The sequence below is a fragment of the Dermochelys coriacea genome, chromosome 1 (genome assembly GCF_009764565.3).
Source record: "Dermochelys coriacea isolate rDerCor1 chromosome 1, rDerCor1.pri.v4, whole genome shotgun sequence".
Lineage (NCBI taxonomy): Eukaryota > Metazoa > Chordata > Testudines > Dermochelyidae > Dermochelys > Dermochelys coriacea.
Genome location: NC_050068.2, coordinates 62,405,223 through 62,419,547, shown reverse-complemented (window position 1 = coordinate 62,419,547; position 14,325 = coordinate 62,405,223). Strand labels below are relative to the sequence as shown.

General features: G+C 41.2%; 1 protein-coding gene across 1 annotated transcript in view; it reads left to right on the top strand.

Annotated features, from left to right (window-relative positions):
* The window catches only part of DGKH (diacylglycerol kinase eta), a 263,958-nt gene that overhangs the window by 6,957 nt on the left and 242,676 nt on the right, over positions 1–14,325 (top strand). The window contains 1 exon segment of the mRNA XM_038385138.2: positions 3,917–4,090. Within this exon segment, the coding sequence (XP_038241066.2) occupies positions 3,917–4,090 (174 nt within the window).

The window sequence follows — 14,325 nt, the reverse complement described above, 5'->3', positions numbered from 1 at the left end:
ATGTGTGCCTTATTTCTAATTTGAATTTGTCTGGCTTCGTCTTCCTGCCATTGGTTCTTATTATGTCTTTCTCTAATGGGTTAAAAACCCCTGGGGTATTTTCTCCCCGTGAAGGTACTTAGACACTGTAATCAATGCTCTAATAAATTTGTTAGTGTCTAAGGTGCCACAAGTACTCCTGTTCTTTTTGTAATCAAATAATCTCTCAATCTTCTTTTTGATATTCTCAACAGATTGAGCTCCTTAAATCTCTCCCTAAAGACATTTTCACCAACCCCACATCCTTTTTTCTGTCCCTTTCTCATTTTTTCAACATCCTTTAAAATGTGGACACCAGAACTGGATGCAGTATTCCTGTATCAGTCTCACCAATCGCATATATAGAGCTAACACCTTCCTGCTCCACCTCACTACTCCCCTGTTTATACATTCAATCCTTGCATGAGCCATTTTTGCCACAACATCACACTAGGCACTTATGTTCAGTTGCTTGTCCAATATGACCCCTAAATCCTTTTCAGAGTCACTGTTTTGCAGAGTATAGTCTCCATTTGTTCTGTAGCTATGGATTGCATTTCTTGTTCCTAGATGTATTACTTTGCATTTGGCTGGCTGCAAGAAGCTGTTAGCAGTCTAGTTAAATTTGTAGTTCCCTTGCAGGTGGTTTAGGATCCACTACTGTAATACAAAGAAATAATAATATTCATATACACAAATATTTGCAGGATCAGGCTCCATACTTGCAAATATGGGACCAAAGCCTGTCCACCTTACTCACATGTGTTGTCCCAATAACTTCAGTGTAGTGCTTACCAGTGTGAGATATTCCATTGACTTAGATTCAACAATTCACAGTGGTAAGCATTAATGTAGTAGCAAGTGTTTATAAGATCAAGATATAGCTGCATGTGAGGTCCTGTTAGTATCTGAATATTAACCAAACACACACAAATATTCAGTTTGAATACACATTCCTAAAGTATACTCAAGTATTTGTAAATGAGTCAGGATCTGTTGCAGTTTGTCATCTCATTATCATACGTTTATAGAAAAGGAGACTCACATAAGTTCCCCTTTGGAGAAGAATTAAACATGGGCATATTCATCCATTAGCTTCTTTTGTTACCCACAATGAAAGGCAATTAAGCTAGAATGAAAAGTGCTGTATTACGGCCAGTTATCATATCTGTGGTCTGGTACTTATGGCAGGATTTGGCCCCTAAAGGTAACTGTTCCAATGAATGACACAGAAATGGACAAATTCCTTTAGAATATTTCCAGTAGAGTAAGGCACTATTTAACATTAGTAAGGGTGGCAGAATCTGACTTTAAGCATCTGACACAATAACATGAAACCAAGGCCCCGATCCTACAAAGATTTATGCAGTGCTTAATTTCCCATACTGTGAAATCAGTGGGACTCCTCACAGTATGTGAAATTAAGGACATGAATAAGTGTCTGTAGGAGTGGGACCTAAACTATGGTTTCCATTTTGTTCTGTAACATATCGGGGATTTCAGATTCCTTTCTAAAAACATGAATGGAATTGTGGATGAAATATACAGTTCTTTGCCTTATGTTAAATACACACACTGACAAACATTTGTGTGTTTTTCTTCAACGTTTCTCTGATAAAATACTTATCCATATACACTGATTATAAACCAACAGGCCACAAGGATGATTTTTAAAAGAGATTCTCACAGCTGAAACACTTTTTTGCAGCATGTCACAAAAGTTTGAACAGCAGAACATGAGACTAAAGAAGTGACAATAAGCAAAAGATGCAAATGGAGAAAACAACAAATATGGTCATTAGGGACATGGACAGACAATACGAGAAAGTAACCGTAAACTTGTCCTTGCAGATGTGTAATGTTTCAGACATGTGGGAGAAAACCAAAAGATACTAGTGGTGTCCTGTTATTTATTGTTTGTTTGTATTGTGGCAGCAATTAGAAGCCCCAGTCATGGGCCAGCACCTCACGGTGCTAGGAACTGAACAAAAAGTCTTTGCCCCAAACAGCTTACAAGTTAAGGTTCAAACTTTAAACTGACCCAACGCAACAAAGGTCTTTCTCATCTAGAGCAAAGTAGTGTCTTATTTGTAAAGGCTTTCTACATACACATAACCCAATCCCAAGCAATGTTTTATACCTCAAAAAAGGAGGAAAAACAAAAAAACCTCCATGAAGTCCACTAGTGACTTTGTTATTGCTAATTGATATTACATTGAAGGGGCTCAGATTCTGCAGAGACAGGTGATAGTATAAATCCTTAGGACAGGTCTACGTTACACTAGACAATTATATCAACATGACTATGTTGGTGGGAGTGTGATTTAAAAAACACCTATATAATTATAAATCCTACTGCATATGGCGTTATACCAGTATAAAGGTGCTTTATGCTGGGATATATTATTATGCTTCCTGAACCACAACAAGTTATACCTGTGCAAGCACTTTTATTGTGATACACACTAGAGGAAGTCTTGCCTCTTCAAAGCTGCAAACTTTGTAATGTAGATAAACCCTCAGATAGTGTTTCTTACTGCTAGGTATGCTGGTCCCACTACCACTGGGGTCACTAACTTTGTCTTCACTACAATAAAGGTGTATTGTTTTTTAAATCTAGAGACAGCTATCTTGATGTAAAATCCTAGTGGAGACAAGGGGCATGGTATTTTTCACCTCAGTGTAGCTAGTTTGAAGTCAACACTACCCCTCCCACCTGGGGTCTACTCCTACTAGCTACATGGAGAACTACCTGTGCATTAAGAAAAGGAGGACTTGTGGCACCTTAGAGACGAACACATTTATTTGAGCATAAGCTTTCGCGAGCTACAGCCAATGCATCCCATGAAGTGAGCTGTAGCTCACGAAAGCTTACGCTCAAATAAATGTGTTCGTCTCTAAGATGCCACAAGTCCTCCTTTTCTTTTTGCGAACACAGCCTAACACGGCTGCTAAATCTGTTAGTCTCTAAGGTGCCACAAGTACTGCTTTTCTTTTTTACTCCGATACCTGTGCGTTGTCTCCACTCGGATTTTTACAGCCAGGTTAAAAAGTTGGGTGGTGCAAGGAAGACAGAGCCATTGACTTCTAGGGGAACAGACTCGACTTCTTACCAGCAGGGGTGCTGGAACTGGGGGTGCAGCAAGCTTGAAGTAGTAACAACAAACACCACGTGCACGGTTTCCAGCTCCAGCACCCCTGCCGGCCAGCGCCTCAGCATCCCCACGCAGCGGCCAGAGGGCGGCTGCGGGAGCGAAGCCAGCAGCTGAGACTCCAGCAGCGAACCCTAAAGCCTCGGCGCTTGCCGCGGTGCGACGGGCCCGCGTTCGGTGTGTGTTTGTGTTGGCCGGGGGCATGCACTCGTCCTGCCCGCCGCCCAGGCACGCCGTGGCTCCTACGGCTGCTCCCCCCCCCCCCCCTTCGGCCATAGGTGCCTTTGAACAGCCAAGTAGCGCGGAAAGTGGCACCGAGCAGGGGAGGGGAAGGCGCAGCCCCCCGCAGCGGCTCAGGCGCCGGCCAGACTGAGGAGGCGGCGGGGGGGGGGGGGATCGACGCCCCCCAGCGCCGACCTGAGGCAGCAGTTTAAAGGGGGCGGTATCCAGCCGGTTGCTCTGAGCCGCTGCCGCCGGGGCTGTGCGGCGGGGGAGCTGGCTCGGGGGGGGAGCGCGTCGCCTCCCCCTCAGGCGGGAGCCGGTAGCGCGGCCCTGCCCCGGAGCGCTGGGGGTGGCGGAAGATGGCGGCCGGGCGGGCCGCTCCTCCAGCGCTGGCTGCGGGCTCCTCCTCGGCTTGTCCCCGCCGCCGCCGCCGCCTCCGCTTCCTCCTCCCCCTGCGCCGCCTCCTGCCCGGGGAGGGGAGCGGCAGCCCGGGCTGAGGCGAACTCGTGTGTTTCTCTCGGCAGGAGTCCGAGAAGATGGCCGGGGCCGAGGCGAGGATGAGCGGGGCCGGGATCCAGCAGCCGCCCCAGCCCGCGGCGGCGGCGGCGGGAGACGAGTCGTCGGACAGCGAGGGGGAGCACGAGGGCCCCCAGAAACTCATCCGCAAAGTGTCCACCTCGGGCCAGATCCGCAGCAAGGTAAGAGCCGCGCCGGGCGGAGGAGGAGGAGGAGGAGGAGGGGGGTCCCCGGCACACCCGGGGGGCTTCTGTCTGCTGGAGCCCGAGAGACGGCCGCGTCCCTCCCCAGCCCCTGGGGTCTCCTCCTGCCTCCCCCGAGCTGGGGCGCCTGCCTCTGTCCCCGCCTGCCAGGGGGCTGAGCGACCGGGCTCGGTGCGAGCCGCCTGCTGCGTCCCGGGCGGAGAGGGGCAGCATCCGTCCAGCCCGCCCAGCGCCTCTTCCTTGGCCGAAGCCCAGCCCCGGAGCTTTCTCCATTGCCTGCCCCGCGGGCTCCCAGCTGGGCGGCCTCGGCGCTGCGGGGAACGCCAGGCGGGGCTGGGTCCGGTGCGTGTCCCCGCTCGTGGGGAGCTCTCGAGCCCCCGCGACCAGCGCCTTACCTACGGCCAAGTAGAGGCACGAGTTTTTTTGAAGCCCACAAGGGCCCGTACGATTCCTCTTTGAAAGCAGGAGAGCTACGAAGGCAACATGATTTCCGTTTGAAACCCACGCTGGAAATGTGGAAGGAAACACCTAGCCATTCCTCCGGCTAGGCGTCAATACTGAAAAATAGCTGCCGAAAGTTAATGTTCACGCCTAAGGGAAAGTCTTCTGGCTGGCTCGGGGCTTTGAAGTCACCCAGGTGGGAATTGCTTACATAACTTTAAAAAGAAAAGGAGTACTTGTGGCACTTTACAGACTCTAAGGTGCTGCTACAAGTCCTCTTTTCTTTTTGCGGATACAGACTAACACGGCTGCTACTCTGAAACCTTACATTACTTTCTCCTTCTTATCGACTTCACACCTTTCCTGTAAAACTAATGCAGATAAGATTGCTCTTGAGGCTCTAAATAGCCAGTGCTAAATACTTTCCTACTCAGGAGGTTCTCAAAACACTTTACAAACTATGCCCTGATCCCGCAACTGGATCAGTACAGAGAAACTCTGCCTGCCAACGACCCATTGAAGTTAATGTTTCTATGGATGTAGTGAAGACAGTAAAGACATTGTACAACTCGGCAATTTATAAAATCAGTTTTTAGGGGCAAAAAGACTCTGCATGCCCACATTGTCTATACAACAGGTAGTTTGAGGATCAATGGCAGAGTATGGATTTCACTTAAGTAAAAGATTAAGTGCAACCACCTCCAGGTGAAAAGCATGAACTGTTTAACAGCATAGAGTAACACTATACAACAGTTTAGGGTAGGAAGAAATCTTACTCAGAAATCCCCTGCTAAGAAGATAGCACATTCCAGTGCTACTCAAAGTGGTGGTCTGTGGACTGGTGCCAGTCCGCGAGCCGTCAGCTGCCGATCTGCACGCACATTGGGGAAAAAAATTGCCGGTCCCCCACATCAGATAGCTTGAGAAGCACTGTGACATTCCCTTTTGTTTACTAAAAGTCAGTTTTACTATTACATATCTGTACTCTCCCCATTGGGGGAAAATCTTGTAGCAAAGCATTAATTAAAATTTGTTTTTGACAAATATTGCATATTCTTTAAACTTAAAACTATACAAAAAAATTCAGTCTTGACATCTCTTGTATGTGACTATCTTCAAAATATTTAAATTGCGTATGACACTTCTTTTTAATATAGCAATGTTAAGTTTGTTTGTTAATTTTCAAGCATCTCTGAAAAGGTTCATAATCCCATAAAGAGATGTTATGGAGTATACGAATGTGATAGAATCAGAGAAATAAGATCACACAAGTCTCCTGTAGTCTTGTATGCTAAAAAGACACCTAATGAATTGACACTTTCACTTAACTTAGCTTGCATCTTTTGTTCCTTTTTTTTTTGTTTTGTGTGTGTGAATCAGATTTGTATAGGAAAAACTAACTATTGATTTATTTAACTGTTGTGCAGTGTGCGTTCAGGAAATCTAGATTCTTACTTTATCAGTTACAACTCACAGTATGCAAACCAGAAAATAAATAACTCTTCACCTAAAAGAGTTAAAAGTGATATACCTTTGTTAAAGAAAAGAGATGTAATAAATACTTCACTAGCACTTTATCTTATAACTCATGATGCATTATTTAAAAGTAGGTATATTTAGACAGACAACTCCCATTTAGTTTGCGTGTTGTATGTTTGCTATTGTAGTGGTTGGTGGTGATCAGTGGTTACGTGAAACCACTGGAGCAAAGAACACCATGGAACTGCTCTTTGACTCAGCTAGTCCGTTTCATTGAAATTAGATTTAAGATTCACTTACTCTGTGTGTGTCTGTGTGTGTGTGTGTAGGCCAAGGTTTTACTTAAATGGATTGGGTTTCTCTGACAGCTAAGAATAGACTTTTGAAAGAGACCCAAACAGTATACTACATTTATTGCTCAAGTTTGTGGGGCAGTATAGTTTTACACTGCTATTTTTCTCAAGTGGTTGTTTACATACTTTCTTGAAACATTTCTGCAGCTTGTATTGATTCTTTAGCTTAGAATGCAAAAGCCTCTGCGGGTAATTGTTTTTGTTAGTTTAGGATGACTTTATTTTTAGATGTTTTGGTACAGCTGATCACTGGTGAAAACTCCATCTGCAAAGAACCACCATATGGTAATCATTCAGTAGTGGATTTTTTTTTAATGTTGTGTATATCATAGCATTAATCAAATGTGTTTATCTTAATAGGACTGCCTGTCTTGCTCCTTTCATAAATATATATTTTGTCATTTCTAAAACTGGCAGTGCTCAAAGTGAACTGTTAAATTTCAGCTCTTCTCCTGAATTAAATACAAAAAGCTTGTTTACTTGACTAAAGAATAATGAAATGGGAAATGAAAAGAGAGAAAACTGCCTTTGAAGACCACATTAGACTGATCAATTATGCATTGCTCCTCAACTAAGACTTCTGCTTCAGCATTATTTATTGAAGGTCCAATTTTGCTCCACTTACTTATGTGGAGTAGCAGTTGTCTCCCCAAGTTTCAGTGGTATTACTTTCACCGTATGTTACTACTCAACATGTGTAAGAGTGACAGGATCAGATCTTTAAGTAACTTAGCTGTTTTATTTGGATGTGAATTTAGTAATGTGATATTACATGTGGGTTCAGCTCAGATGGCTACAGTTTCAAGCTTAACAACAAAAACTACCTGTCCACGCTCTAAGGGCATGTCCATGGTACAAATAGGACCATTGTCCATATCAAAATTCTGTCAGTGAATCTTAGTTATCCTCTGTACCCTCCAGAAGGCTGGAAGGCAAACAAATCTGGGCTCTGACAAACTGAGATGGAGGGAGCAAGTTGTGAAGTTGAAGACTGAAAATATCCTTCGAGAAAGCATCTTCTTTTTTTTAAACCTGGGAGCTGTTTGCTTAAGCACCTTGCTGTTTTCCACTGCCAGGGTATCATGCAAAGAGATAGAAAGTCTATAAGGTATCCAGAACCCAAATCATTTAGTGCTCTTATAAGTTAAAATCAGAATCTTTAAACCTTACCCTGGAAGCTGCTGTTTACTATGGTGCACAGGTATAATGTACTCTCTCTGAAGAAAATGCCACTAAATAAACAGTTTGCCACATTCTGCATCATCTGGAGTTTGAGAGGTCTTGGGCTGCAGTCCCAACTAGAGGGCATTGCAATAAATTCATAAGTAACATGAGTTCCACTTTTTTTTTTCCTCACTGTGAATGAGGAAGTACACATTTAATATTTAAAATGTTGCTCACTGAGATAACCTTATAAAATAAGCATCTCCTTTTCATGAGGGCTGTTGAGAAACAGCAGTCATACAATTTTATAGCTACATGCTCAGTGCTGTGCCAACAATATTATATGCAAGACAATTAACCTAAAATAGTAGAAAACACTCTGCAGTCCAAAGGCCAAATCTGACCTTATTTACACTAAAATGTGGCTTACTATTTCAGTTTCTTTCAAGATGATAGTTCAAAAGTTTCTTCAAAGTAGACAGTAGCTACTTAAACAGAACAGGTAGCTTATTCCAGCTGTTTGGGGCAGCAGTTCCAAAAGTCCACCTATCGTAATCAGTTTGGTTCTAGTCACTTTAAAATGCAACTGGATTTAGTGAAGAGCAAATTACAATCTAAGAAAACTGCCTTGTTTCAGTTCTTAGGAATTGAAGCCTATCTGGGAAAAGAGGTTTCAATTTAGAGCTGGTACATTTTTAAAAAGTTTGCTTGTCTCAGGGAAATGGTCCCTGAAACACTATGAAGCAGATTAGATAGATGAATGTAGTTACAAGTTCTGCTCCTCATTAACCAAGTGGGTATCTTCCGTAGCCGACCTTCCTCCTTGGATGTGTGGTTGTTTTTCCAACCTATGGTTTATTGTGGGATGAAGCAGATGTACTCTAGTCAAAATGCAGGAAACTACAAAATTAAAAATTTAGTGGGGTAAATAAACTTACCTTGTCCTGTGGACTGTCTCTTCCCTTTCCACCTACACCAAATATTTCTGCTATTGCTTTTACACAATAACTGTTGTATTATACAAGTAGATGTTCTGAAATTGGGATGTGTTAAGTCAGCAGAGATGATACTGCATTGTTGTTTAGTTTAACCCGATAAAAGTTATCATTGGAATTATAATACTTTCTCTAGGCTCTTCATTTGCTTTTGAAATGTCAGCAATCATTATAGGGCTACTGATATACTGGTATTAGAAAAGATATATTGGCATTAGAAAAGGTTCAGAAAAGGGCAACTAAAATGATTAAGGGTTTGGTACGGGTCCCATATGAGGAGAGATGAAAGAGGCTAGGACTTTTCAGCTTGGAAAAGAGGAGACAAAGGGGGGATATGATAGAGGTATATAAAATCATGAGTGGTGTGGAGAAAGTGAATAAGGAATAGTTATTTACCTGTTCCCATAATATAAGTACTAGGGGCCATGTCAAGATTTCTTCCCCACTCTGAACTCTAGGGTACAGATGTGGGGACCTGCATGAAAGACCCCCTAAGCTTATTCTTTACCAGCTTAGGTTAAAACTTTCTCAAGGTACAAACTTTTACCTTTTGTCCTGGACCTTATGCTGCCACCACCAAAGTGTCTAACAAAAATTACAGGGGAAGTGCCCACTTGGAAACCTCTTCTCCCCCCCCCCCCCAAATATCCCCCCAAGCACTACACCCCCTTTCCTGGAGAAGGCTTGATAAAAATCCTCACCAATTTGCATCGGTGAACACAGACCCAAACCCTTGGATCTCAAGAACAATGAAAAAGCAACCAGGTTCTTAAAAGAAGAATTTTAATTAAAGAAAAAGTAAAAGAAAAACCTCTGTAAAATCAGGAAGGGAAATACTTTACAGAGTAGTCAGATTCAAAACACAGAGAATCCCTCTAGGCAAAACCTTAAGTTACAAAAAGACACAAAAACAGGAATATACATCCTATTCAGCACAACTTATTTTATCAGCCATTTAAACAAAACAGAATCTAACGCATATCTAACTAGATTACTTACTAACTCTTTACAGGAGTTCTGACCTGCCTTTGTGCTCTGGTCCCGGCAAAAGCATCATACAGACAGAAAGAGAGGACCCTTTGCCCCCCGCTTTGAAAGTATCTTGTCTCCTCATTGGTCATTTTGGTCAGGTGCCAGCGAGGTTATCTTAGCTTCTTAACCCTTTACAGGTGAAAGGGTTTTTCCTCTGGCCAGGAGGGATTTAAAGATGGTTAGCCTTCCCTTTATATTTATGACAGGCCACCAAATGAAATTAAAGGGCAGCAGGTTTAAAACAAATAAAAGGAGGTGGTTCTTCACACAGCGCACAGTCAACCTGTGGAACTCCTTGCCTGAGGAGGTTGTGAAGGCTAGGACTATAACAAGGTTTAAAAGAGGAAAAAATATGGATAAATTCATAGAGGTTAAGTCCATTAATGGCTATTAGCCAGGATGGGTAAGGAATGGTGTTCCTAGCCTCTGTTTGTCAGAGAGTGGAGATGGGTGGCAGGAGAGAGATCACTTTCACCCTCCAGCTATAAAAATAAATATTAAATTGACACTATATTTTTATTGTCTTCAGTATGTAACAACAGCTATTTATGAAACTGAACTTTCAGAAATGTTTTAAATTCTACCACATGCTTCATAGTGCTAAGTTGCTGTTTGTTTCTGGTATAGGTTTCTCTCTAGTAAGTGGCTGATAACAGTATTAATATTAGATTTCAGTGAATATTATTTTCTCTTCTGTAATCTGTTTTGTCTAGGGTTTATTTGGCAGTATCAGACTTGGATACCATCTGACCAGGTGTTAGCCCAATGGTAATTTGAGAAAACAATATTATTTTCTGTACAAAAAACTGTCATGAGAATGTTAAGGTGGCAAATTGAACTTTAACTTGGTTCTCTTTGCATATGTGTTATGGTTGTCCATTTGACCATATACTAATTCTCAAATTCAAAGTAACTGACAATTTATTTTTCAATAATTGAAACACGTGTAGCATCTTTAAATTATATCGTTATGCATATTCACAAGGGGCAGATTTAAAGTAAGAAAATGTGCAGTAGTCTTCCTTAATTTCTTTGGCCTGATACTCTCTGCAGACTCTACAGGGAATGAGCCTGGGAAGTGCTTGCCTCAACCCATGTGTACCTGCACTGTTGTTTCCAATACACAACTAAGTTAGTTATGCAGGCATGCACAGCCCAACCGTCCTTAGCTGAATGTTTCTGAAACTTATTGAGAATGAGATTTTTTTTTTTTTTCAATTCAATTCAATAGTTTTGAATTCAAGCAGCTCTTGTCATTGGGGGCTGTTCTGTAAATTCAAAATCAGCTTTTCACTTTAGGACGTTTCAGTTGTAGTCTTGTTCACAAAAGGGTAGAATAATTATTTTCATAATTGGAATAGTGCACTCTTTTTCCCCCCTGCTCATAATTATATTACTGAACACAATTTTCCAGAAAAAAATCACTCTTGGAAAATTTTAGCCCAAAACATGACAGTTTCAGAAAGTTTTGAGCTATTGAACATGGAGTGTAGGGGAGAGTGCAGTTAGAATGGAAAAGTTATGCTATTTTAAGAATAGTGGTCATTGCCACTTCAATTTGTAATATATGTTTGTATAGCTGAAATTAAATCTATTGTAATTTTTTTTTTTTTTTTGTAATATATATGTTGGCAAAACTTATGCTGCTTCTCGCTGTATATCAGAAGCGGGGGGAGGAAAGTGAGGTGCTTATAAAAATCTGTGGTAGATAGCTGCAAGTAGTTCTTGAAAGAGACTAATTGCTTTTGGTATTTTTTTGAGGAGTATATTTTCTTGAAAGGGTTGATGCTATTTTGGTTAGAAAAATAACAGAAATAGAACTGTTTCCTGCTGGCTGGTGAGCTACAGATGTGAAGAAAGGAAAGATAATCAGACATTTATCTAGATTAGTGTGAGACATTTTCTTTTTATTGCTTTCTGTATCAATTTTTTTAAAAGGGGTTGGGGAGCAAAGGTCAAGAGAATCTTTACCCAGTTTTATGCACGTGTGGAAAACTTCCACAGAACTCCTCAGATGTTTGTGTAGCCTGTCTATACCTGAAAGTCTTTTCCGCAAATCTTTCAAGACTTTATAACAACAATAAATATTAAGGATAATCTATTATTTATATGTTGGTAGTTTCCAAGAGGAAGACCGCATTTGCTGAAACATAATTGGTAAATATATCCTTAAGACAATACTGTAGCTTTCTTTTTGTTTTTTTGGTCCTACTTTGTATATTTGGGTGCTGCCTTTTAAATATTGAGTGACTCACATTATTATAGTTCAGTATTCCTGAGTGCTGGTTTAAGGAACACTTTACATGCTTTAAACAACTTTTCAGGCCAAGTTATTTAAATTAGGATGATTCCAATTAGTTGAGTGCAATTTTGTAGTAATATATATATGGAGGGGGGAAATGGGCAAGGTCTAACAAATTATTAGCCTTGCAATGTGTTTTCCTTTTAACTGTGGAATGAACATTTAAATGTTAAGGCTTATGTTTGACTAGCAAAGATTGTTTAAGGCTTCTCTGAAAACTGACATTTAAAATTAATGTCCTCTAAGTTTTTCTGGGTTTTAGCAAATTCTGTTTGTTCAGATGGGTGTGACTAGGAAGTGTTTGCACTCCATGTAAGAATAATTGATGGTGTTTTATTAATTATAATTAAAATAAATAATACCTAATGGCCATACAATAATATCTCAAGACCAGACTGCTTCCCACCTCTTCCCACCTTTCCCCTCTGCTCACCGAATACCCTTCTGGCTAAAGAGTCAGACTGAACATCATCTTGCAGTGTGACCTAAAGATCAGCAAACTCTGGCTTTGATGGAGTGCAAGAAGGAGTGTATTCCTGAAGAAAGAGCCCCCTTCTAACAAAAATACCGTATCCCATCAAATTCATGTGTCCAACCGTAGCCCCAGATGGCACGAGTATTCTGTAACTGCCACGCCAAGGCACAGGGATGGAATATTCTAGGAAACAGCTGGGTCTCAATCCATTTAGGGCTTTATAGATAATCCATCAACTTCTTGAATTGTTCCCAGTGGTGAATAGCAGAGCATAGGTTTAATTTGCTCATATCAGACTGCCACATTTCATTATGTACTAGCTGGAACAGCCAAGTAGTTTTCAATAGTAGCCTATAGTAGAATGCATAGTATGACAGTAGTCTGTCCTGGAAGTAACCAAAGTATTAGATTACTGTGATAAATGAGAATGGAAGGCTAGGATGTCTAGGCTATTTGAGGATGATCGAAAGCACCCTGAACAAAAATGTTACTTGATTTAGGAATGGTGATGGTTTCAATAAGACCATTGTGAACCTCTGAAATGGAGGCTGAGCATAACTCCTTATTTGAAGGATAAATTGCAGACACTTCCCATTCCTTATAGTTTCTGCATCCATCCATCTATGAGCATCACCTCCATTTTGTCTGGATTAAGCTTCCTTCGCTTACCTTTCATCCAGAATTCTATCTCAACCAGGCACATATGGCATGGAGACTGCAGAGTCTGAGCTCAATGAGAAAGTCGTGTAGAGCAGGTTATTGGCATACTAAATGACTGCAATCCCAAATATGAGATGAAGCAGCACTGTGTAAGTGAAAACCCATATTAAGATTATCTGATGGGGGTAATTCAGGCAGAGAGAGGTTCAGTGACGTGGCAGAATGGACCCGTGGAATTGGCATTGGATGCAGAATCAAGAGAACTGGATTCTAGTCTACTTTTCTGTGATTTGCTTATTGTTTCTTACTAGTATTTGGAGTGAGGATAGGCTATGCTGTGTATGCATGTGTTGTTTGCTCAGCTGTATGGTGAACATACATATCTTGTTAAGTGTGTAACGAATGAGATTGGCTTTCTCAGAAATTATTAACATGGCCAGGTCTGGTTCCTCTTCCCCTCCCCCCCCAGTTTAATAATTTGGTGACCTGACAGTCTCACTTATTTAAAAACCAAAACAACTTTCTACCCTCTACCTGTGGGAAAGGGGAAAAATTCTATCTCCACTTACCCCCGGCACCCTCCACCCCCCCTCCCAAAAAGGGAAATTTCAAAACCAAAACTTCATTTAAAAAACCTCTCTAACAATTATGGTTGCTGATTGACAACAATTTAGTTAGCTCTCACATTGTTACTAAAGCCAAGAAACTAAGGGCAAGGGGCAACTAAGAGCAAGCAAACACATAGTTGTGGCATGTAAGTCTTACATTGCACACATAATAAACAGGAATATTATTGTTATAAAGCACGTGTTTCATCACAATGCAGCAACCATAATGGTGGCCCAAAATAGTTGTTGTTTCATTGGTAAGCTCAAAATATAAACGCTACACGAGATGCTTAGAAAAAGAAACATAGGCCCTGATCCCGCAAACCACTTCAGCATGTGCTGAAATTTAAGCATGTTAGTAGTCCAATTGATGTTTATGGTATTTATCACATTCTTCAAGTGAAGCACATGCTTAAGTGCTTTTGCTGGATCAAGACCATAAAAGTTATATATACATATTAATGCCACATTGGTCAACAAGTCCACATATACTTATGCTTTTCTCTGTTACAGTACTTATATTTGCTATTTTATTTGAATAATATATTTTTCAAATAAGTTTGTCATTCGATAAATCTTACTGTTAAGCAGTATTCTTTTAAAAAGAAAATATTTAGATAAATACTGAAGCCAAAATAACATAACTCTCCTACAGGGATTGTTGGAGATTTTAACATTGTTGTGTTGTAATGAAATAGGCATTAC